Genomic DNA, 27,952 nt, shown 5'->3' with positions numbered 1-27,952 from the left:
AGCAAAAAAGTATCCCATAATTCCCCCAAAAAATATTAAAATATACCAAAAAAGGGAATTTTATGGTTTTTTTCTCATTGGGATCACATTTGGTCATAGCTAACATTGGCTGCATTACTTAAAAATTCTAACAGGGGCCTATTTCACTAAACTACAATTCTACAAGTTTACAAGTTACAATTACAAGTCTAATTCTTACAAGTGCTGATGAATTGTGTTTCATTAAAATTTTCATAACACTTGTAGCTTTTTGCACTTGTAAACTACAATTTCTACAATTACAAGTTCTTGTACATATATATTGTGATATTAATTTTACCATTCTTATTTATTATTACTCAAAATGCTAAAATATCCTATAGAAACGCAATATAACATATTTCAATAATATTACTTGTTTTTTAGACCCAATCTATCGGAAAATATGCGGGGACTGATAAAAATAAATACTTTTGCAATTATGGGTACTAATTTAGAATTGTCTATATATGTTTAGATTTCCAAAGTACTATTTCCAAAAAAAAAAATTAGAAAGTATAGTCGGTCAAGCTCGAGGTGGCATGACTTCTGTATATATGAAACCGATTTCAAAAAAAAAATTAACAAAATCAATCGTTACTTTAATATAGAAAGGCCCTAACTCATGTTTTTTATAAGCCCATATTTTTGATTATTTCGATAAATGGTCCATTCATATATCATATTTAGCAAAAAAATCTCGACTTAAAAAAAATACGAGTTAGGGCCTTTCTATGTTATGGTAACCAAATGCTAATTAATATTAAAATTTTTGGATTTTGTGTTTATTTTAACTAATTTTTATTAAAAAATAGTTAAAAATCAAATTTTATTTCAATTTATCATTCACTTGTAACTTGTAAAATTTTTCTGAGGGTCTCCGTCGACCCTAAGCTTTTTTTCTACAATTCTACAAGTGCAAATTTAGTTTAGTGAAACAAAACCACTTGTAGAAGTATGACTTGTAGACTTGTGACTTGTAAAATTCACTTGTAGCTACAAACTTGTAATTGTATTTTGATGAAACACAATTATTCACAAGTTCACAATTTTACAGGCAAAAACACTTGTAGTTGTGAACTTGTAGCTTAGTGAAATAGGCCCCAGGTATTGCAACATTTGGCCGAGCGAACAGTGATATAGAAAAAAAATGGAAATAAATCTGTAACTTCTTGGGTCATCGGCCCGGTTTTTAATAACCGGTTATAACCGGTTTTTTTGCTAAGGTCGGTTTCGGTTTTTTGAAAAGCTCACATTTTGAAAATCTAAGAAACCGGGTTTTTCTACTCGAATAGCCTGTTTTTTCTAAAAGTGTGTTTTTATGAGTTTTAGTGTATTAAAAACTTTAAAACATATTCAAAATCCAAAAAAAAATTAAACAAATACTCCAACTAGTGATCTGGAAAGACTGAAAACTTACTCAATGCTTTATTATGCTTTGTATGTCCTACAAATACACCAAGTAAAAGATAATTTTCCATGTCTAGTTTTATAAAAACAAAGCATTTAATCTGTGTTTTACTTATTCCTAAGAGACGTTAACGATCATCGGGTCAAATTTGACCCAAATAGAAAATAGATTTTTTTTCAACCACGCATTTTTTGAAAAAATTTAATTTTAATTCAAAATGGGTAACATTTTACCCGAAGACCTTATGAAGGATAAGAAAAACAGTAGTTCAGCAAGTATGATGAAAAGAGACAGATATATATTAGAGCTACCAAAGATATATTGTAGTGCTACCAAAGCTCTGAAAAAATGTTACTTAATTGTACGTAACAAAAGACCTTCAGCCTAATCTATCTATATTAGAGTTCGTTTGTGACCAGGTCACTTCATTTGATTTGCGGGTATCATCATTTTTCTGAAGGTTTTGATGTTTTTTGAATCCTTATAAATAGTTCCAAAAACCCACAACAGGGGTCGCAAATATCATAAAAAAAAAATAAAAAAAAGAATTTTAGTTTTTTTAAGCATGCACGATGAAAATGCATTTTAAGCTTAGCAAAACGGCACCAATATTTTCTTTCTATCACAACCCATTAAAATGTTATGTGGCTTTAAAAATGTTTTGTTAAGGCAAGGTAATAAATAAATTTCGAAACCTTTTTTTAATAATTATTTTTTTGTTAAATAAATAAATTTGAAGCCTCATAACTTTTTAATGGTTAGCGATAGAAAGGAAATATAGGTGCTGTTTTCCAAAAAATCGTGCATGTTTAAAAAATCTAAAATTCTGTTTTTTATTTTTTTATGAGATTTACGCCATCTGTTGTGAGTTTTTGGAACTATTTTTAAGGATTCAAAAAACATCAATTGTATTAATTTTTGATGCAGAATTGACTGATGAAATCATATTTGTAATATATTCAACCGTTGCTCTACAGAAAAATGTGCTCAAAATGCGCGTCTTTAGGTGCGTTGAACCACCACAAGGAGTGAAAATTTAAAAAAAAGACGCCATTATTTTTATTTACGCAAAAATCCTCAGAAAAATGATGATACACGCAAATTAACTCTAATCTATATTAGACATGCCCTTAAAAAATAGATTTGCTTTGGATGGGTCTTATTTTGTTCGTTAGCAGCTAAAACTAACTACTGCAAAATTTAAGTGAAAACGGATAACTAGAACACGTGCCGGAAATCGATTGAAAATTGTAAAATTGGGTAAATAATGGTACTTTTTCCGATATCTTAAAAAATGTCCATATTCAGGTAAAACTCGGACATTTTTTTTTGAGCCCAGTCGACTGTAATTAAAAAGCTACCTAAAGTATGCAGTACAAATTTAGATATTTTATTTGCAAATACATATGAACAGGCAGGTGTACGTGGGTTGGAGAAACTTGAAGAACTTACATTAGTAAATGCTACCGGGCGAAGCCGGGGCGGTCAACTAGTTATGAATAAAACCCCCCGGGAGTTTTCTCCCAGGGAACAAACTCCCGGGGAATTTTTTATTCATAATTGGGCTGCTTAAGTCCAAACAAGTTTATATATATTTTTTTTTGTTGAAATTTGAAATGAAATAAAATTCATAAAATATCAAAAATATCAACCACTCACTTTTAGAAAAAATTAAATATTAATTTCAAAATGGGTCAAATTTGAACCGAAGACCTTGTGAAGGATAAAAGAAGTAATCAAAATGGTTTTAATCACTATTATTTTAATAAATAAAACCTTTTTTATTTCTTATTTCTAGGCGTTTTAATATTTTTCCAAAAAAACCGAAACCGGTTTATATTAAAGTGCAATTTTTCGAAGAAATCGAAAACCGGTTTCTAAAAAATGTCGAAGAATCGATCAGCCTAGTAACTCCTAAGCGGTTAGTCCGGTTTGAATGAGTTTAAGTTTTGACAACTCGGGTATGTTAAATTTTAAAAACGATCCTATTTCTTCGTTTGATCCGATTTCAAAAAAGTTACATACATATAGAGAATCTACTCGTGAAGCAATTTAATTATCAATTATCTGTATTAGCTTAGGAGATATTCGTATTTGAAAATAAAATTCTCAAAATTTTTACGCACCCTACTCCATTTTTTTTTTTGATAACAGTTTGTAAAAATATTTCCTGATTTTCTCCATTTTTCTATTATTGGTCTGACAAAAAAAAATAGCACTGTGCACGAAATTGACACTTTTTTTGTGTCAAGAAGGGCACCCAGTGGGTTAAACTAATTCGGCTACGCTGAATTGAATGGTGCTAACCGTTTCTTTATGTTAGCTCGTATTTTCGAGATATACCGTTATTTCGAAAATGGAGGAGGTTGCTCAACACATATTCGCGTAACTCAAACGGTATATCTCGAAAATACGAGCTAACCAATAAAAACAGAATTCAGCGTACCGGGTGCCCCACTTGACAGTTTTTTCAACTAGCACAGTGTAATTACTGACTCCAAATTCATACGCATTTGAATTTAAAAGAACTAAAAAATTCGCTAGTTTTTTGGGAATAAAATACTTTTCTTTTTAAGTAATCTAAAAAATGTTTAAAAAGATGTATAAAGAGTTAAAATTTTTACGCCACATATTTTAAAATGAAAAAAAATCCAAAATTTTCGATACCGAGGGGTCCAGGTACATCCAAAAAACGCCTATTTTGTATGTAAAATTTAACTTCAAACAAATTATCAAATCGCATAGTCGAAATCCAAAGACAGAAACTCATTTTAGATGGCCCAATATGTTCTTAATTATTTTGTAAAGGTTTCCATCCCAGCCCCTGGAATGGACATTGTAGCCAAAATGCTAAAAAAAATCCCATTTTTGGGAATTGCGAAACGGAGTAACCGTTTACAAGTTACAGATTTATTTCCTTCTTTTGTTTATGCCACTGCACTGGGGAGCGTTGTCATGATGGAAAATTATGGTTTCATGTTTGGCCGCATATTTGGGCGTTTTTGGCCCATGTTCACTTCAAATAAATCAGTTTCGATACAGGTTCCCTGTGATGGCCTGATCATATCTCAGCAGCTCATAATATAAATAATTACCTTAACGCCATGGATATTTGGTTTCGGTGTCGATTCAGCTGGTTGGCCGGGCTTCACATAAATGCAATCACTTATGCTTAGGGTTATAGTAATGGATCCATTTTTCATCGCAAGTTATAATCTGGTGCCAAAATGATTTTCTTTTATAGCGTTCAAGGATCATTTCGGACATGCAATGGTCTTTCAAATTATCTTGGCTTCAAATCGCATGGTACCCAATTTCCCTGTTTTTAGATGAATCCCAAAAGCAACAATGTTAAGCATTCCTCTTGATCGATTACGAAATATGGTTGCAGTGACGCAGATTAAATTTTCCATATTATGACTTCTATAGAAGTTTTCAGGAGAATTCTTCCTGCTCCATCGTGAGAGGCGTTATATTTTCTTTTAATTTCTTACACTAAATCAAATATTGTTCCCTCGTATTTAAATAAAAACAATCTGGATGATTTTATTAAAAAAACGTACTTTTAATAACGTTTTTCTTTATAACTCCTGAACTAAACGAGTCTCCATCGAAATTATTTTGCACGAATATAGGAGAGAGTTTAGGTGTCCTCACACCATGTTCTTTTTGAATTCTTAACACCGCGATCTTTGATATTTTTTACATTGAAATATATACTCCGAATATTGACCTTTAACCTTTTGGAAGTAAATAATTTTATTAACACCATTTTAAGGACAATATGGCTTTTGTTTTTTCACTAGTGGTTGTCAGTCTCGTGGAATTGCCCATATGTATTTATGTAAATTTATACCCTACACCACCATAGTGGGGAGGGTATTATGCGTTTGTGCAGATGTTTGTAACGCCCAAAAATATTAGTCTAATACCCACCTTAAAGTATACCGATCGACTTAGAATCACTTTCTGAGTCGATTAAACGATGTCCGTCCGTCCGTCCGTCCGTCTGGTCGGCTGTCCATGTAAACCTTGTGCGCAGAGTACAGGTCGCAATTTTGAAGATATTTCGATGAAATTTGGTACATATTATTTTTTCGGCTCGAGGACCAAGCCTATTGAAAATGGCTGAAATCGGTCCATTATTTCACCTAGCCCTCATACAAATGTCCTCCCGAAATTGGACTTTGTCATAAATGTTTAATTTATATATGTATCTCCACAAATTCCGCTCCAAATAAGTTTTATATACACAAAATTCATGTCACCAAATTTTGTTACGATCGGTCCATAATTAGTCATAGCTCCCATATAGACCCGCTTCCGAAAATCACTTTAACGTGGATAAATCGCTTAAAAATGTTGGTGAACACACAAAATTCAACATAGTTAACTTTAATATAGACATAAATCACACGACCTAATTTCATGGTGATCGGTCCATAATTGGTCATAGCTCCCATATAAGGCCCACTTCCGAAAATCACTCAAAAATATAAATTATTGAAATTTTAAAAGAATTTTTTTTTGCTCTTTTACTTAGTGTAGGGTATTATATGGTCGGGCTTGACCGACCATACTTTCTTACTTGTTTTCAATTATATAAGATGTAAGTCCAATTGTAGACAATAATACACACATCTAAGATAACAATACGAAGCTAAACCCACACTGACTAAAATGAATACTGGAGGCAGTTTTTGAAAACATATATCCATGTGTGAAAGTGGCTTTTATAACATGAGATTTTAAAGTTTAACACTCGCTACACTACAATATACCCGTTTCTATAAAAACATACAAAGTTCACAACTTTTGCAAATATAATTCAATTTTAAAAAGTTTTTCAACCTCTTTTTAACTCTACCAACTGTTTAACATTTTTAGTGAAAAATCAAAACAAACTTTGTTTAAAAATTATTTTTTTATGTGTATAAGTTTAGCAGTGGCAATAGATAGTGAGTGAATATTTGTATATTCATAGTCGTAACATCTAAAATGAGCAGAGATACTGATGAAGGAAAATAGAAGTTTTACAGTCATGAACACATCTTCTTCAGTTTAATTTGGCATTTGTCGCCTTCAGGCAACAAAATTTATATAAACATGAACGAACACACACATTTACAAAAACACACACATACTTACGTATATATATAACAATATACATAGATATAAACAACAATTCACTTTAATGTATATCTAGACTAAGAGCAGAGCTAACAAATACAATAATATTAAACAAACTGTATATATTAGGGATGTTCTTATTTTGCAATAATTTCTAAATTTTCGCTGCACCCAAGGTCTTCAATTGATCTCCGTTATCTACAAATCAAATGCTGAAAATTTTAACAAATTTGATCAAAATTGGCAAAAAAAATTTTAACACAAAAAAAATTTACTGTTTCAGTAAAATGTTTGTATTTATCCAAAAAAATAACAAAATTTGTTTGGTAAAAAATAAGAATTTAAGAGCATATGCAAGTATTGGTTGTTTTTGCTTATAGTTCACAACTATAGTTGCACAACTTTTGTGGACTATAAGCGAATTTGGACTATAAGCGAATTTCTTTTTAAGCCACTTTATGAATTATAATTAAATCCTGATATAATACACATTTTTGACTGTATACAAATTATGTACTTTCTGCAATAAAACCACTTTTTTAAACAAAATAAAAGTTTATTTAAAACAAAAACGTTTGCATATTATTATTTATTGTAATTGAAATGCTTTAAAATCTTATTGTAATAAAAAACAAAAGAACATAAAGTATGAGATCCATTTTAAGTCTTTGGATGACTAAATCAAACACAAGATAGATATCAATTTCCAAATGAAATATAAATTACGAATTTTTGAACGCTGAATTCTGTAATCTTAGATTCTTTTTTTTAAGAAGATTTTACAATAAATGATTCTATTTTTCCGAAGCCACATCGTCCAAAATATCACCATCACTCAAGATTTCATGACAAATAAGTTCGTCATCAGAGTGGACTATATGAAATTTTTTCTATACAATATTAGTTATACATGAAAGTTTGGCCTTTAAAAGAAATTGGACTATAGGCGAAGTGGACTTTAGAACAAATCATTTGTATGAAATTTAAAAAAAACCTGTAAGTAAATAGGACTGTTTTGGCTTACATCCGTTTTTGGCCTTTAAGCGGTAGGGACTATAAGCGAAAAGTACTGTATGACTTAAAAATGCGTTATTTACAATAGATGGGGTATGCTTTGAACGCGGTTTTCGTTTTTAATAACTCATATGTCATTTTGAAGTGTGCATATCTTCATTTATACTCACTTAATTATTGAAAATTATAGTGTAAACAACAAAGTTTTTTTGCTTCGAAAATGTAAAATTTTATGCCAAGAAAGCATTATATGCGGGAAGTTTTGCTTTACTTCTTTAATTTGAAAATATGAAAATGAGTTCCAACAGTTTCAATATGGTTTGTTTTGTTCAGAAGTGATAATTTTGACACGAAAGACAAAGATTGCTCAGGCCAGCCAAAAAAGTTTGAAGACGAAGAATTGGAGGCATAACTCCATAAAGATTGTTGTCAAACTCAAGCAGCAGAATTCATCCAAAAGCAAAGGATAACAAACGAATTGAAGCCAAGAGACCTTGAAATAGGATTTTGCATATCCGAAATAATGTTTGAACGCTACAAAAGAAAATCATTTTTGCACCGAATCTTTACTTGTGATGAAAAATGGATTCATTACGATTATCCGAAGCGTAGGACATTGTTCGTGAAGCCCGAACAGCCGAAATGACACCAAAGCCAAATATCCATGTCGCTAAGGTCTGTATTTATTCGGTATATCGGGAACTATTAGAGATATTTATTACGAAATATCACATGGTTGGAGCTGAGGCTGACTAACGTCTGTTCAGATTCCTTGCGCTAATGGGGGCCCCTCAACGCTGGTCACCTCGGATATCAAACTTTTTAAAAAAATCGCCAAAAATTCATATATGATCCGAATGAGTTGAAATTAGTAAATTAATAAATTGTCCTTGAGAAGATCTTTAAATCAATGGCATTAGAATTTTTGAAATTTTCTATTTTCAAATACCGAAATTCCTAAAACGGGGAAAATGTGTTCCAAAAACTAAGTTTTTTTTAGAAAAAATGCGTACTGTGACGTTATTTACCATGTAATAGTAAAAAAACGTTGTAAGTATTAAAGAAACATAACGGGTTATACAAATATGGAGCTTTTTCGTGGATCGATACTTTGCCTTTTTAAAATTTCTTACTCAAACACAATTATTTTAAATTGGTCAAGTTTGGATATTTCTGTGGGGTGTTATGCTTAAATGAGCCAAATTTTACTTAACACGCTTTTGTATTATGCTGTCTTTCCAAATCAAATAAAAATTGTATATAATCCCGAAATTTTTTTCTACTTTTTCTAAATAAAAAATAACTTTTTATAGGGACGAGATAACTGTTAGTAAGTTTTTTATTATATGTATTTAGAATTTTATCGACAATACAGCTGATATTTTAAAAATAAATTTGGAACCTCCGTAGGTCCGCCATATCTAAAAAACCATAAAAATATCAAGCAAAATTTAAAAAAATAAATCAAAAAACCTGAATATCTCACACATGTTAGTAAATTTTTTGTAAATCTTCTCAAGGTCTATTTATATCGACTCATTCGGATATATCGACTCAAATGGAATTTTGGCGATTTTTTAAAAATATTTGAGACCAACTTTGAGGAGCTGCGGACTGGCCCCCATTAGCGATAGAAAGCTGAACAAACGTAAATCAACTCGAAAACAATTCAGCTCAAACCATGTGAAACTTCGTAATTATTTCCAAAAAAACAAACGGAATGGTCAATATTTTGAATAAATTTATATTGTACAAATGTTTCAAAATAAAAGCTAAACATTTTAAAAAATCCCGCATAAACCCAATAAACATGGATAAAAGAAATACAAAAACTAGTTTTAATTTAAATTTTTTTCAACATTTAATTTTTTATTTTTTTTTTTGGGAAAATATGTATATCTATTTACTTTAGCCCAATACTAGAAACAATAAATATGCAAGCTCTAAATGTTATTCGATTTTGCTTAAATTTTCAGATTTTGGAGAACAATTTTAAATATGTTGCCCCGAAAAACTGCAAAATAAGTTCCAACCTAATATACATTTACAAGAAGCCATTCAGTCAGACATTCATTCGTTTCATACAAAACGTGTATTACATAGATATAGAAATTTAAACATATACTGGCATGTGTGTTTGTTTATATATGTTTGAGTGTGTGTGTTTATATTTCTATACCAATATGAAATGTGTCCTGAGGTGAAAATTTGGATTTTTATTTAAAACTGCCAGGCAAAATAATAACAATAATGATGAAGAGATACTTACATTTATATGTATGTTTATACTACGTCTATCAAGGATTATATCTTCTAATCCGGAAATCATAATTTTTTATTTTATTTTACTTTACTTTATTATTTTTATTTGAATTAGGAATAGGAGAATAGCACATTGCAGACTTTGTGGCAAATAAAAGAAAATAAATATTTCTTTGTTATTTTAAAATAACTTTGTCGCATTGAATTTAATATTTAAAAATTTCACACTTATTTAATCGACATTTATATGTAAATGTAACTTATAGACATTAACATTTTTAATATCCAACCAATTGTGTATATTAATTAATAATTTTATGGCATTATTGTTTAAATATGATTTCGGGCATGTAGCAGTAAGTCAGGCTGTATTTCGGCGATAACGCCTCGTGTTCCATAATTTTCAGCGTGCGAGAGTTGGTTTGCTCGGTTCATAAGTGGTTATATTGACACGAAAAACAAATATCGTCCAACCAAGCCAAACATGTTTGAATACCAAGAATTGGAGGCTTTCTACTTGGGCGAAATGTATCCAATGATATGGGTTCCAGAATATGAGCCATCCGGAGAAATGAAGTATCTGATGAATGCGCAACCAGAATTCTCTGGCCTGCTCAGACAGAGAATATGTCCAGGACTATTTTGTCTCTTAGTAGGAATTCGATTAGGCTTCTTACGGGTATAATCACTGGGCACTGCATGATTGGACACATGTCGGAACGTATGTGTTACCCACGTTATAGATATTGTAGAAGTTATTTGGATGAATATGAGGAGGAATTGGTACAACATCTTCTATGTGACTGCCCCGCCTTGCAAAACCAGAGACTACTACACCTTTGTACAGCACTTTTTCATGATCAGCACTGTCTCAGAGATATGATCAGATTTATTAGAAGTACCGGTTGGTTCCCCCCGGAAACACAGGAATTACATAGACAACGAATTTAGGGAGGGAAGCTATTCTCCATTCATGTATGAATTCTCAGCATAAGGGGAATAGTATTAATAAGTGTACCACAATGGGCCACAAGGTCTTCGAGTCAACTCGCTAATTTGCGGGCAACTCACTTAATCTAACCTAAGAATTGGAGGCATTACTCCATGATGATTGTTGTAAAACTCAATAAGAACTTGCATTAACATTGGGAGCTACACATGCTGTAATTTCAAAACGTTTGCATACAGCATGATTCATCCAAAAACAGGATAATTAAGTACCATACGAATTGAAGCCGATAGACCTGGAAAGACGATTTTACATGTCCGAAGTTATGCTTGAACACTATAAAAGAAAGTAATTTTTGCTCCGAACCATTACTTGCTATTAAAAATGGATCCATTACCATAATCCGAAGCGTAAGAGATCGTATGTGAATCCCGGACAACCAGCCGAATCGATACCAAAGCCAAATATCCTTGGAGCTAAGGTAATACTCTGTATTTGGTGAGAGCAAAAGGCTCCTATCTATTATGAGCTGCTAAATCCATCACAGGGAACCTGTACCGGATGCAACAGATTCGTTTAAAGCGAGCATTGGCCGAAAAACTCCCAGAATATGTTCGGCCACATGTTTTAATAGCTGTTGAAATGTGTTTTGAATAAAGTGGTTGGGAGTTTTGCCTTTCCCCTCTTATTTTTAAGACCGTGCCCCGTCCGACTACTATTTGAAAAAATCCTACATTTTTAAGTCATACATCCAATATCAAAAAGCGGCTTCGCTCAGAAACAATTTCTTGCATTGCAAGAAATCCCGACCATGCAAAGGGCGCAAAGGTTTTCTACTCTGTGGCTTCGCTTAGTTAAGATTTCATGAATTGCCGATCGAAAGGTTTCCTGAAGTATATGTATTTGCAGTAAAAGAACTCTTTACTGGGCGAAGTCGGATTTTGAAACACCAATTTTTTTTTGGGACAAATCTTTTTAGTAGTACACAACTGTCAATTATTGGGAGTAATTTAGTTTTATCATCTGAGAATTCTTTCACTAATTCAAGAAAAAGTATTGTATTTTGCATGACACGACAACACAATTATACAATTCTTGTAACGTCAAACAAAAGAAAATATGAAATAATATAAAAAATCAATATCAAAGTTTGACGTTATAGGGGTCTGTAGACAACAACTAGATAGGTAACTGAGAGCCAAAAACCTAAGTCTGTTGTCAGAAACCTAATTCATTAGAATGTATTGCATGTATTTTGTATCAGCCGTATGTGTGAAAAGAGAGTAATATTTTACTCTCTCCTTCTGTTCTATGCTTTTATTCTATGTTGAAAACTCTCCCTAGTGATTCTACCTTCTACAATTATTGTATCATGGTATTTTGTATTTTTTATTCTAAAGAGAGCAATTTTGTTTAAATTCTTTCATTGATATTTCCATCACTCTTCCTTTTACGTATTTATTCTATGCTTTGGAAGAAGATAATTTTTGTTGGGAGTTATTCCATTGGGAGTCAATTCACGGTACCAGTATTTAATACTTTTAAAGATATGTGATTCATGTGAGTTATATTATTTGATTTATTATTTAAAACCCTTAAGAAATTCTTAAATAATCATAAGTGAAAAAGCCATAAAAGCCAATATCATACCTAAAAACTTATTTTTTTTAAAAAACTGCCTCCGGTATTGATTTTTAGTCTATGTGGGTTTAGCTACGTATTGTTGTCTTAGACGTGTATGTTATTGTCTACAACCGGATTTATAAACTGTGCAAAAATATACATACAAATATTGCACTCGTTCAACAATACTGTATTAACTCAAAATTTTAAAATTTTCAGTAGAGGGCAAAAACTGTTTGTGATTACATTTTAAGATAATTTGAAAATCCGAATACATCATAGTAAGCAAATTCCATTTGAAAGTATATTTACATTGTTTTTCTTTAAAATTTTTGCAATTATTGCAAAATAAATCAATTTTTTGAGTTACTACCATTTTTCTGGAACTTCTCGATATTTTTTTGTTTTACAGTATCAACTCAAAATACAACCAAATTTAAATAAAACAATTTGATTATTTTTAACTTGTATAAAGGCTCAATTCAAAATAATACATTTATTTATGAAAATATACGATGTATTTCTATTTAAATTTTTGTATTAACTCAAAATAATATCATTTTGTTGATAAAGGTTAGGGTTGCCAGATTCAGATTTGCAAAAAGCTGGACATTGGGGTCTAAAAAGCTGGACAAATCAAAAAAAACTGGACATTACAAAAATTACTGAGAAAATGTTAATTTTGGTTTTGTGTAATCAAATGTATTACACGGTACTACAGTGAGAAAAAACTTTTTTTGTTAAGAATATCTAAACAAAACAAAATTCATCAACTTTTTTATTTTAAGTGGCTTTTCATTGCTTATTTTGCTATGAAAGCTTAAGCAAATTTATAGCAATGTATAAAGAAAGTTTAGTTCTTAACAAAACATGGTTTTATTCAACTTTTCATTAATACGTTTTTTAGTAAAATAATTGTAGTTTTTAATTTACAAGTAAATTTTTTCGAACTTTTTCGAACGGTGTTAACAAGTAATGTCTTATTTTTTTCTATATATAATTTTGTTTAAAACATTGTACAAAAAAAAAAAGGTTTTCATAGAAAATACATTTTATGTATACATTTTATGAAAGCTTAATTCTTTGCCTTTCCATAACTGTTTACAATTTTTCGGTCTAAAAATGTGTGAGTTAGAGGTACTAAAGTACTACGACCTATCGTAAAACAGTTTTTTCAAATTAACAAAAAATGTTTAGGGTGTTTCAAAATCTTTGGCTCTACAACCCACACTTGGTCGCTTTTCAAGTTCTTACAAAAAGTGTTTTTTAGCAGTGTGTTAATATTTAAAAATTTAGAATCACAATTAAATATTTTCATTTCATTCCTTAAAATTTATTTAACTAAACTTAAATTTGTTCGGTTAAGTCCGTCATACACATATTTATATTATTAAATACTAAAAACACTGCGACTTTATTTCGTTTTTGAGCTTACGCATTTTGGCCAATTTTCTTTCTTTAGTATAAAGATTGTTTAAAATAGAAAAAGTCTTTCACAAAAAGCTTTGCTTACTTGTATTGAAAATACGAAACATGCAGCTTTTCTTAAATTCTTGAATTCATTTGTTTCACCTTTGGTAAAAAATAGGACCATATCATTTGACAAATCTCTTGGTATTTATTTATAAACTTCACGAAGGCTGCAGTAATCTATATATGTATTGTTTATTTATTTCTTTATTTTATTTATTCGTTTATTTAGTCGTAATGAACTTAATTCTAAGACAAAATTATAGTTAAAGAGCACTAGCTGCTATGGCCATCAGCTCTATATGTATAGTTTATCGTTATCTATTTCTTCAGATATTTGAAGGTTAAATTTAAAAATGCTATTTTTTTAAAAAAACGATGTTCTAAATAGCTGACCGCTGTTTTTAAAAAGTCTTCGCAATTTTTTTCAAAATGCTGTTAACTTTGGAGCCAAAAAATTTGTCATTTATTCTACTTTTGAGGCTATTTATAAGTACGGTCATTATATCGAGCAACTCTAAAACTGTACAAGAGTTATTCTCAAAAGCTGTAAATTCCTGCATTATGTTTTGCATAAAATATAAATATGCTTCTGATAATCCATAACTTTTACATTCTTCTTCATTGACATCATTATCAGAAATTCCACATGACACGTATTCGCATAAAACTTTTTGGTATTTATTTTTTCCTTTCTTCAAAAAATACATACACTTTTTTGCATAAGTTATTACTGTCTACTACTTAGTAGTACGTAAATTTGAAGTAATAAATAATATAGATATTATTGTCGAAAATTTCAATTTAGCTGGACAAATGTAATTTTAGCTTGAAACTGGACAGGCATCAAAAAAGCTGGACAATCCAGCCAAGTCCAGCCAGGCTGGCAACCCTAATAAAGGTAGTCACTAATTATCACGAAAATGGTCTCAAATGTGATTTTCAAGATGAAAGAGTAATCGGAATACGTTGAAATTTTTACAGTAGATAGATATTGATGTTGTTAGTTGATTTCTTGCAAAAAGTGAATTTTTAAAAATTTTGAGTTAATACAGAATTGTTGAACGAGTGCGATACATGTATTTATGATATCTAATAAGTACTTTATAGAATTTAATACGAATGGAGATGCCGCAACCATACATAGCCAAAGGTAAAACAAATAACGCTGTTATTTCTAAATAAAGAGAGTTCTACAACTAACGTAAATTTTGAATATGACTCCTATTGTGCACTAAAGAAGTAAACAGTTTGATGTCTAGAAGTTTAAGGTTAGTAAAAACGGAGCATTACCATATTTCAAAAGTAATGAACGATTTACGGTAACAGTTCAATTAAAATCATCCTAAGCGATGAAGCACATTTTCACCTAGTTCACGCAGTTGGGGTTCAGATAAACCACATGAGGCAGTAACAGTAACGTGTCATTGTTTGGTGCATAATTTGGGCTGCATATAGAGAAAAGACATGGTGATGATATGGTTGCGACAAAAATACTATGATATTGTAAACAACATTATTGTTAAATATTTCATCAATAACAGATACAATTATTAATTTTTTCCTCTAAGCTTTGGTTATATAAACAATAGTTTTTGCTATATTCTGGGTCCTCGTAAGATTCTAAGATGATTTAACTATATCCGTCTGTCTGTCTGTGGCCCCACAATGGGGCCCAAATATTGATACATTCGTGATTTCACAATGTCCCATCAGAATACTATTTGAGCATTCATAAATATGTTGATTATGATGCAATCTCTATAAAATTTTGCACAATATAGTTCTAAGTAATCATAAATTATACGACAACATTTGTCCCTAGTCCCCATACAAGGTCCCTCTCACAAATTGACTTGAAACATAGAGAATAGACATAGAGCGGAAACTCTCCTGTCAAAGACCTAACTCATTTGTCAGAAACCTAAGTGGTGAGAATGTATTAGTAGAAACAAGTAAGAGTGCTATAGTCGGCTGTGCCGAATCTTATATACCCTTCACCAAATTATACTTCAAAATTTTAAATATTTTTAGGTAAACAAAATTTAATTTTTTTCCAGTTTTTTTTGAATTTTTTGGAAAAAAATTTTTCGATTGTTATTTTATTTTTTTTTAAATTAAAAATTTTTTTTTTTTTAAATTTTAAAATTTTTTTTTTTAAATTTAAAAAATTTTTTTTTTCTAAATTTTAAAAATTTTTTTTTTGTTTTTTCAATTTTTTTTTTTTTAAAAAAAATTCGGGTTCAAAATTTTTTCCCCGATTTTGACCCATTGTAGGTCCAACTTACTATGGTCTTATATACGTCGTTGCAAATGTCTTTGAAATATCTATCATTAGATATCCATATTGTCTATATTAATGTCTTAGTAATCCAGATATAGGTAAAAAAATAGGTCAAAAATCGAGGTTGTCTTGGTTTTTTCCTCATATCTCAGCCATTTGTGGACCGATTTTGCTGATTTTAAATAGCAAAATTCTCCAAAGCATGTCTGACAGAATTATTGAAGATTTGGATCCCGAAGATATCTGGGGTCTTCAGAAAACTGATTTCAATATCTATCATTAGATATCCATATTGTCTATATTAATGTCTTAGTAATCCAGATATAGGTAAAACAAGTAAGAGTGCTATATTCGGCTATGCCGAATCTTATATACCCTTCACCTTTGTTGTGGATGCATTATTATTTTTTATAATTAGTATATATGTATGTACATTGCCCACTTTCAGCGTACAGCATCCTAAATTTATCAAGAACACAAAAAACAACAACAACAACAACGCCAAACGAAACAGAACACCAAAAGAAAAAACAAAATACGCAAGGCAATGAAACCAACACACATCCAAACATACGTTTAATTGTATAAAAAACAACAACAACGCCAAAAGAAACAAAACACAAAAAAAAAAACAAAATACGCAAAGCTTGCACATCCACACAACCAAACAAACGGTTAGTTGTATAAAAAACAACAACAACGCCAAAAGAAACAAAACACAAAAAAAAACAAAATACGCATAGCTTGCACATCCAACCATACGTTTTGTTGTTTTTTTGTCAAAGCATGCAATACATTGTGTTTTTTGATGAAATTTTCAGAGGTTGTCTCGGATTTTTGCTCATATCTCCGTTATTTATGGACGGATTTTGCTGATTTTAAATAGCAAAATTCTCGAAAGTATGTCTGACAGAATTGTTGAAGATTTGGATCCCGGAGATATCTGGGGCCTTCAGAAAATTGATTTCAACAGACAGACAGACAGACAGACGGACAGACAGACAGACAGACAGACAGACAGACAGACAGACGGACATGGCTTAATCGACTCCGCTATCTATAAGGATCCAGAATATATATACTTTATAGGGTCGGAAATGAAAAATGTAGAAATTACAAACGGAATGACAAACTTATATATACCCTTCTCACGAAGCTGAAGGGTATAAAAATAGGTCAAAAATCGAGGTTGTCTTGGTTTTTTCCTCATATCTCAGCCATTTGTGGACCGATTTTGCTGATTTTAAATAGCAAAATTCTCCAAAGCATGTCTGACAGAATTATTGAAGATTTGGATCCCGAAGATATCTGGGGTCTTCAGAAAACTGATTTCAACAGACAGACAGACAGACAGACATACAGACAGACAGACAGACAGACAGACAGACAGACAGACAGACAGACAGACAGACAGACAGACAGACAGACAGACAGACAGACAGACAGACAGACAGACAGACAGACAGACAGACAGACAGACAGACAGACAGACAGACAGACAGACAGACAGACAGACAGACAGACAGACAGACAGACAGACAGACAGACAGACAGACAGACAGACAGACAGACAGACAGACAGACAGACAGACAGACAGACAGACAGACAGACAGACAGACAGACAGACAGACAGACAGACAGACAGACAGACAGACAGACAGACAGACAGACAGACAGACAGACAGACAGACAGACAGACAGACAGACAGACAGACAGACAGACAGACAGACAGACAGACAGACAGACAGACAGACAGACAGACAGACAGACAGACAGACAGACAGACAGACAGACAGACAGACAGACAGACAGACAGACAGACAGACAGACAGACAGACAGACAGACAGACAGACAGACAGACAGACAGACAGACAGACAGACAGACAGACAGACAGACAGACAGACAGACAGACAGACAGACAGACAGACAGACAGACAGACAGACAGACAGACAGACAGACAGACAGACAGACAGACAGACAGACAGACAGACAGACAGACAGACAGACAGACAGACAGACAGACAGACAGACAGACAGACAGACAGACAGACAGACAGACAGACAGACAGACAGACAGACAGACAGACAGACAGACAGACAGACAGACAGACAGACAGACAGACAGACAGACAGACAGACAGACAGACAGACAGACAGACAGACAGACAGACAGACAGACAGACAGACAGACAGACAGACAGACAGACAGACAGACAGACAGACAGACAGACAGACAGACAGACAGACAGACAGACAGACAGACAGACAGACAGACAGACAGACAGACAGACAGACAGACAGACAGACAGACAGACAGACAGACAGACAGACAGACAGACAGACAGACAGACAGACAGACAGACAGACAGACAGACAGACAGACAGACAGACAGACAGACAGACAGACAGACAGACAGACAGACAGACAGACAGACAGACAGACAGACAGACAGACAGACAGACAGACAGACAGACAGACAGACAGACAGACAGACAGACAGACAGACAGACAGACAGACAGACAGACAGACAGACAGACAGACAGACAGACAGACAGACAGACAGACAGACAGACAGACAGACAGACAGACAGACAGACAGACAGACAGACAGACAGACAGACAGACAGACAGACAGACAGACAGACAGACAGACAGACAGACAGACAGACAGACAGACAGACAGACAGACAGACAGACAGACAGACAGACAGACAGACAGACAGACAGACAGACAGACAGACAGACAGACAGACAGACAGACAGACAGACAGACAGACAGACAGACAGACAGACAGACAGACAGACAGACAGACAGACAGACAGACAGACAGACAGACAGACAGACAGACAGACAGACAGACAGACAGACAGACAGACAGACAGACAGACAGACAGACAGACAGACAGACAGACAGACAGACAGACAGACAGACAGACAGACAGACAGACAGACAGACAGACAGACAGACAGACAGACAGACAGACAGACAGACAGACAGACAGACAGACAGACAGACAGACAGACAGACAGACAGACAGACAGACAGACAGACAGACAGACAGACAGACAGACAGACAGACAGACAGACAGACAGACAGACAGACAGACAGACAGACAGACAGACAGACAGACAGACAGACAGACAGACAGACAGACAGACAGACAGACAGACAGACAGACAGACAGACAGACAGACAGACAGACAGACAGACAGACAGACAGACAGACAGACAGACAGACATGGCTTAATCGACTCCGCTATCTATAAGGATCCAGAATATATATACTTTATAGGGTCTGAAATGAAAAATGTAGAAATTACAAACGGAATGACAAACTTATATATACCCTTCTCACGAAGGTGAAGGGTATAAAAACTATGTGTAAACAAAAACATCACCCGTATGTGTGAATATTTTGAGTAATATTTTTGTTTGAGTTTTTTTCTAGTTTACGCTCTATGTTCTACGTTGTACAGTAATGAAAACAAAACACAGACTTTGCGATTTCCTACATTCGCTTTAATGGGTTTACTTTGTGAGCCCTCATGAAGTATATTACAAAATAAGCTGGTATAGAGCTATGTTGTTTATTTTTAAGAAATTAAGTCAGGGATTTATTACTTTGAAATATATTCCAAATCTTCAAATATTTATTTAACTTTAATTGAAGTGCTGAAAGAGCTTAACCAGTACATTATCTAAAGCAAAACAAAGTTTATGTGCAAATTTATATCCAATATTTGTAATGTCAGGTAATGTTTAAATGATTATTTTTTTCCAAGATACAATAAAAAAACAGTAAGAGACCTATATTCGGAAGTGCCGAATCTTTTATACCCTTCACCAAATTATACTTTTTTTTTCCTTTATTCATTTCACTTGGGAACATAAGGCTTTTACAAGAAAATTCCAACTTATTCTGTCATTACATATAACTTTTATTTCGTCAAACGATTTGTTCTGGATATTAAGTTCTCTTAGGACTGTTCTGCGCCAGGTATTCTTAGGACGGCCTGAGCGTCGGCTACCTTGGGGATTCCATTCTAATGCAGTCCTTGTGATGCTGCCAATTGGTCTTCACAATGTGTAGCCTATCCATTTCCACTTTCGTCTTGCTATTTGGCGAATTATGGGCTCTTCGTTTGTTAGTTGCCAGAGTTCAATGTTGGTGATAACGTTAGGCCAAAAGATGCGGCATAGTATGCGCAAACATTTGTTTATGAAAACTTGCAGTCTTCTAGCTATAGTATTCGTCATAAGCCATGTTTCGCTGACAATCGACATCATGCATCCTAGATAACAGAAGGATTTAACATATTTTATGCGTTGGTCTTGTACTACAAAGTGGTTGTCAGTAGTGTTATTTATACGCATTGCATGTGTTTTGGCAATATTTAATTCCAGCCCAACTCTATTTGCCAACACAACCAAATCATTTACTTTGCTCTGCATATCGTTGAACTTGTGCGATATGAGGCAAATATCGTCAGCGAAATCCAAGTCTTCTAGATGGTTTTGGAGATCCCAGATAATTCCCCTTCTTTTACTGCATACTTGTAACATAACCTCGTCCAAAACAACGGCAAACAATAATGGAGATAGAGGGCAACCTTGTTTAACTCCAGCATTAGTCATGAAAGATTCACTGATCATGCCATTGTGTCGAACTTGGAGTGTGCTATTGTTGTACATAGCTTTGATCAAATTTATCAATTTTGTTGGTACACCTTTTGCCTCTAATGCATCCCATATTGCACTACGTTTTATTGAGTCAAATGCTTTTCTGAAGTCTATAAATACTAAATAAAGCAGTGTTCGCCATTCGACCGATTGCTCTGTTATTACACGGAGCGTATTGGCTTGATCTACACAGTTGCGGTGTGGACGGAAGCCTGCTTGCTCATCACGTAGTGATTTTTCGATGCTGTGTAATCTGTTATTTATTATGGTAGCAATAACTTTGTAAACAGTGTTGAGCAGAGTAATACCTCTCCAATTATCACACTCTGTCACATCATTTTTCTTTGGTAGCTTTACTATTTCGCTTTTTGTCCAGGTATTAGGTAGCTGTTCGTTTAACCATGCATCGCATATGTACGGATGGATGATTTCTGCTGCTATTCCTGGGTTAGCTTGGAGTAATTCTGGGGGTATACCATCTTCACCCGGTGCTTTGTTTCTTTTCCGTTTTCGTACAGCGGATGTTATTTCCTCAATGCTAGGGGGATCTATACCCTGAAGGAAACCAGGGGACAAGTGTCTCCAAGAGACCAGTTTTGTCGACAATTTTTGTGACTTTTTAGCGACATTGTCAACGAAGCGTCAAAGAAGACGACTCTTACATCTGTTATGAATTCATACCATTTCGTTTTTTAATTTATTTAATACAACGTCAAATGTTAACAAAATATGCAGTTTTATTATTTACATCTACTTCAGAAAAGTACCAAAAGTGTAGATTAGAATTACTAAAATGTACTAGTGAATCAGTACCTAGTCGATAGTAATATCGTCAGTAGTAGACTTCCAATGACACGCACATGTTAAATGTCTATAGTAAATAGCATTGTCTGGGGTAAAATAAGTCACTAGTACTGGTGACTGTGTAAATAGTAAATCAGTATAGTTTCACTATTGACACTTCCTGCAGGGTAGATATTGTGTCGTTGGTAGTTGAAGACACATCAGTATGTGTCGAGCTTTGTGTGTTATCATCGACAATGTTGCTGATTTCCTCGAAATGTTGCCGCCATCTTTGTTCTTCTACGTTCGTAAGCAGTTGACCATTCGCATCCTTCACTGCATGATTTCGGTTCATACTTTGGTTTGAGAGGCGACCTATTATCTGGTATAACTCCCTCATATTTTCAGCGCCAGCAGCTGCTTCCGCTTCACTGGCCATAGTTTCAATATATTTCCTTTTGTCGTTTCGGGCTGATTTCTTTACGGCTTTCGCAGCGGTGGTATATTGTGGGTTGAAGTTTGGGTTATCAATATTCCGTTGTTTCAAGTTGTTCCTTTCCTGAATTAGTATCCAGGTGTTGTCTGACAGCTATTTCTTTCTTTCTGTTCTCTGTTTGTAACCTATTTTCTCTTCTGTAATGGCGCTGAGTGAGTTGCACGTTTCTTCCCATGTTGTGTTGTTTTCCGGTATACATTATCTTAGAACTTCTCCAATTTCATTATTTTTCTCTCTGTACCGTAGTTTCTCAACATCAAAACGTTTACGTATCCGTTGTGTATCCCTTTTGAACATTATCTTTAGTTTAATTTTTACTGTCGCCACCACTAGCTCGTGGTCACTGTCTATATCAGCACCTCTTTTAGTGCGCACGTCTATTAATGATCCTCTCCATTTACGGCGAATGCAAGTGTGATCTATTTGATTTCGAGTATTACCGTTTTTATGTATATTCTTGTGGGGGAAGATTGAACCACCAATAACTAATTGGAAGGTCTGACAGAATTCTATGAACCGCTCACCATTTTTCTTCCTAGTTCCCATGCCATGTATTCCCATGATTTGGGATATGCCATGGTTGTCGTTTCCAATCTTAGCATTAAAGTCACCCGTAAGGATAAGTATGTCGCGGTTTGGAATATTGTGTACCGTAGTAGTTAATTGATCATAAAATTCGTCCTTGACTGAATCGTCAGCGTCTTCCGTTGGTGCGTAATATTGAACAATAGTGATATATTTCCCAACCTTACTGAAGAATCGGGTTGTTATCATTCGATCCGATATTGGATTCCATGAATGTAAGGTTGATTTTAAATTATTACAAATGCAACTCCACTTTCGCATCTGTTCTCCTTCCCGCTGTACAATACCATATTTCCATTTGTAGATACTATTTGCCCATTTCCACACAATCGCATCTCACTAATACCCAGAATGGCAACATTAAATTTCACCATTTCAGCCTCTAATTGAGCTAGTCTTGATGTTTCACTTAGCGTTCTAACGTTCCATTGTCCAATTCGTATCCGTTTTCATGTGCCAAAGGTTGTCATCAATGTAGGGGATATGTTTTCTATTTCTCTTGTATTAGATTCATTAATCATTTATATTTCAGATAAGCGGGTGATTGGTCCACTGTATCCTATGATGGTACTGGGGCTGCCAGTTTATAGTCGCCATCCCGACTATGATACACGGCTGAGTTTCAGTGACTATGTGCGTTCCATCTGTCACCTATTTACCTGAGACGCGTCGGTGTTAGCGAGCCGATCAGGTTACTCAGCTATGCGCCTTCCCTGGTAATGTCTGTACGACATTACCAGGGAATACTTGGTTTGAGACCGGGAGTAGTGAGCTGCTTGAGAATTTCATCAGAGGAATCGCTTCTTGTTATCCCCAAGTGGATAGCAGACAGAAAGCTTTCCGCCCAAGGGCACCCCTGAGAAAGACCCCATTCCCCCCAAATTATACTTTAAAATACAAATTTTAAATATTTTTAGTTAAACAAAATTTAATTTTTTTTTTTTAATTAACAAATTTTTTAAATTTTTTTTAGATATCGTTTTTTTAATTTTTTTATCCAATTTTTATTTTAAATTTTTTAAAAAATGAAAAATGTTGAAATTACAAACGGAATGACAAACTTGCCACTCATGGTGAAGGGTATAATAAGTAACAATAAACCATAACATAAAAATTAAAAATTGTTTCACTGAAAAAAAAATTTGTGAGACAAAATTTCCATTAAAAAAATTTCTTGATGAAAAAATAAATGTTAAATAAATATAAAATTAGACAAATGCAAAAAAGATACAAATTGCCAAAATATGCTCTAAAAAGTTAAAATGTGCTGTAAAAATTAATAAATGCAAAAATATGCTTTTACGGGCAAAATATGCACAAACAATTCAATGACAAAATTCTTAAAATTTTCAAAAGTGAATAAATATCTTATAAGCGATACCATAGGATGTACAGCAAAAAACATGCATTATTCCTATTTCTCTATTGATCAGTGTATGACTTGTTTGGTATACAGTCCGCTTGTTCTAATCTTACCTGTGAGTCGCTATTTTTTCAAAAATTGTTTAGTTATCATGATGACGAGCTGTTGGTCTAACAGTTCATATTTCTGGAGTTTTTAGGAAACAAAGTATAGATCGGTTAAAACGGATGATATTATAGTGATGTGTATTTCCTTTGAAAACTTTTTATTGTTTATTTTTTTTATTTATTGTTAAAATAAAAAAGTTGTTTGTTATCCAATTCGATGTTCCATAAGACAATAATTTAATTAAATATCTCGCAAACTTACCTTACAATTTTAAACATTTTTCCAGATTTTTATTCAGCAGCCCTTTCAAACAATGATATTTGTGCAGTAGTATTATTAGTCACTATTTCAGTAATCTTTTAAGTTTTGACCTTTAATATCTCTAATAGTACAACTTCATGAAAAGGACATCTTTGTTCAATAACACCTCTTAATACAAAAACTCTGTAAATAAACTCCCAACAAAAAAAAAACATTTCCGCAGCCCATATCATACAATACAATTTAAAGAAATAAAATCCGATGACATATTCAAATACACCTCAGGATACCATACTCCAAAAAAGGAAGTACATATACATTTCACAAGTATATTACACATATGCATTCGCACTCACATATTTACATAGATACATACATTCATCCGCAAGTAAATCAACAGCCTTCATGTACGTACTTACATTCCATCATATAAACATGTAAATTTTGCACCGTTAACAATTATTTGACGTGATGTTTAAATGGTTTGTTTGTATTTCATTTACGGCTCAGAACCGCACATTTACACTGGCATACAAGTGTGCTCATTACTCACAAATCCACACACACACAGATACCATTCAACTTCACCATGTTTAAACTAATTTCTTTTATGTGTCTGTGTTACTTGTATTTACAGTTCCTCATGTGGAAATACTTGATGAACGTGGTTCAACTACACCGGAGAAATATTATAAGGCTGGCAGTACCATTGAACTACAATGTGTCATATCAAAAATTCCTCAGCCGTCATCGTATATAACTTGGCGACACAATACGCGCTTACTAAACTATGACACCAGTCGCGGTGGCATTAGGTAAGTACAAATATACTCACGCTCTCACAATCACAATTACATTACCGAACCCGCACTTCACTGCGGCTACAATTACTGGATATATATAAAGTGAACTGAACGCATACACAAATACTTTATACTCAGGCACCTTTTTACATTCACATTTCGCAATACATACATATATAGTAAAGAGCAGGCGCGGATCCAGAGGGGGTGAAATAGAAATTTCTCCCCGCCAAAACCGGGGGGGAAAAAGAAAAATTTAGAACAAATTTTGATATTTAACACCCACCCCCCTCAACTGGTTGACCTGGATCCGCGCCTGGCAAAGAGTAATCTAGTCAAGATGTGGGTGATAGAGAAACTACAACATCAACATACACATTGCGTATGTTGGTATGTAACAAACCTGTCAAAATGGCAAATTAAGTTTAAAATTGAAAATGGCTTAATCCCCCGAAAAATTGTCAACACTCTAATACACACATATAGTACATAGATAGATACACAGAGAAAACAGATTCGTGATAGCAACCGAATTTGTTGCTAATCGAATGATTCTATCTTAGTGACCGAATTTTACAGTTGTGCCTATAATATTTTGGAATGGGTAACTAAAGTTTGGTTGCCTCAACTGAAATTCTTCTTTATCAACTGACATTCTGTTGTAAGAACTGAAAAATGCTATGTGTGCAACCGAATCATTCGATTGACAACAAATTCGGTTGCTATCACGAATCTGTTTTCTCTGTGTAGATACACATGCATACATACATGCAACCGCATTTGAACACATTCACACATTGATGCGAAAAGTAAAATACGAGTTTGTATTAGAAATAGAAATAGTATTTACAAATGAACAAAATGAATCTACACCCACACACTAAAAACTTTAACTATCATGACACGTTTGGATTAAATTGTATATACGAGAGAAATATGAAAATTCCTTTCAAGAATATGTCAGCATCTCTTACATACATTTAGTTTATTAGTATCCAAATTATTATATTTTACTTTTGTCTAATTCGAATAGGAGATTTTAACTGATTCGAATAACTCGATTACATATTTGAAATTAATCAAATTATTCGAATAAAGTAAAATATAAAATTTTTTCATTTTATGTTTTACTTTCGTATATAAAATCGTATCGTCTAAAACCATATTTCATAAGTAAGGGTGTTATATTCGGTTGTCGACTGTTCTGTATTTTTTATAAAACATATATCTGGTTTACCTGATTTCGTTAGTTTTATATTTTTTATTACTAGAAAATATCAGTAAAATATTACGATATCATGTCTGGCCGCATATTCTGAGCGTTTTTCGACAAATGCTGGCTCAAACGAATCAGTTGCTTTCGGTACAGGTTCCATGTGATGGTCTAGCCAGATTTCACAAGCATATAATAGATAGAACAAAATATTGTTATTGAAAAATTAGGAGTCCCTGGAAGTTATTCTAAAAAAAGTAAAAAAAAAAATTTTTCTTCCTATATTTTTTCAACAAAAGTGCATGAAAAAGCTATTTTTTGGAAACAAATTTTAATAAAATTTATTTGGCGGACTCTTAGGTATATTATTGCCATATAAAGTTAAGCCGTATCACAAAGTCTGAATTAGCTGTTAACCAAAAACTGATGACACCTTTTTTAGAGGCCCAACTGATTTTCAGAAACTTTGGGGGCCCATAAAAAAATCGGTCACCAAAATAGACAAACTGAGTATAGGGTTTTACTACCCTTTGGTAGTAGAGTCGAACCTATATAGTTATGATCGTGTGTTTTTTTCGCTGTTGCACTGTGTTATGTACCGATCATCATAACATTTCGTGACATGACTTCCGTATATATAAAACATATTAGGAGCGAAATACATAAATTAAACAGTTATGACCAATAAAGTCCTGCCAGACGGACATCGTTTAATCGACTCAGAAAGTGATCTTAAGTGGTGTTTCCATCGGCTTTCGCTTGTCAACAATCAAACCCAATTCTTATTTAAAAGCTGCTTGTGGGAGAATCCATATCAAAATGGACAGAAAATAGCTATTTTCGGATTTGCCATCTTCGATTTTAATGAAATTTACCACACATATTACGGTTCCAAAGGGTTCCTCAAATCAATGACTTTTTCATAGTAAACCTTTTCCATTTCAAAACAAGTAAGAAAGTATGGTCGGTCAAGCCCGACTATATAATACCCTACACTAAGTAAAAGGGCAAAAACATTTTTCTTTTAAAATTTCAATAATTTATATTTTTGAGTGATTTTCGGAAGTGGTCCTTATATGGGGTCTATGACCAATTATGGACCGATCACCATGAAATTAGGTAGTGTGATTTATATTTTACTATCACACGTTAAATACTGTTATAGTAGGCACTTTTCTAAAAAAACACAGTTTTTGGAACACATTTTCTCAGTTTTAAGAATTTTGGTATTTGAAAATAAAAAATGCCAAAATTATAATTCTATTGATTTAAAGATAACTATTTGGATCTACATTATTTCCAAAATTTGTTATAATATATTTAACCGTTAAAATTGTTTATTAATTCAAATTTTATATTTTTGTTCATGGAAAATCCATTTTTTAGTTTCTAAAATTCATAAAATTATTTCATTTAATTAAACTGTTAATTCTCAAGTCCTAAGGTTTTCACCAATACCAACTACTTTTACAAAAAGTTTATATTTATT

The 27,952-nt window shown here is 33.1% G+C and overlaps 1 protein-coding gene across 1 annotated transcript in view; it reads left to right on the top strand.

Moving 5' to 3' along the window:
• dpr14 (defective proboscis extension response 14) overlaps positions 1-27,952 on the top strand; it is a 175,712-nt gene that overhangs the window by 116,620 nt on the left and 31,140 nt on the right. The window contains exon 5 of the mRNA XM_065509806.1: positions 25,085-25,262. Within this exon, the coding sequence (XP_065365878.1) occupies positions 25,085-25,262 (178 nt within the window). The remainder of the gene's footprint in view (positions 1-25,084; positions 25,263-27,952) is intronic.

The sequence above is a fragment of the Calliphora vicina genome, chromosome 4 (genome assembly GCF_958450345.1).
Source record: "Calliphora vicina chromosome 4, idCalVici1.1, whole genome shotgun sequence".
In the NCBI taxonomy this organism is placed as follows: Eukaryota; Metazoa; Arthropoda; class Insecta; order Diptera; family Calliphoridae; genus Calliphora; species Calliphora vicina.
Note: the sequence above shows the minus strand (reverse complement) of the source record. Positions and strands in the feature narration are given on the sequence as shown.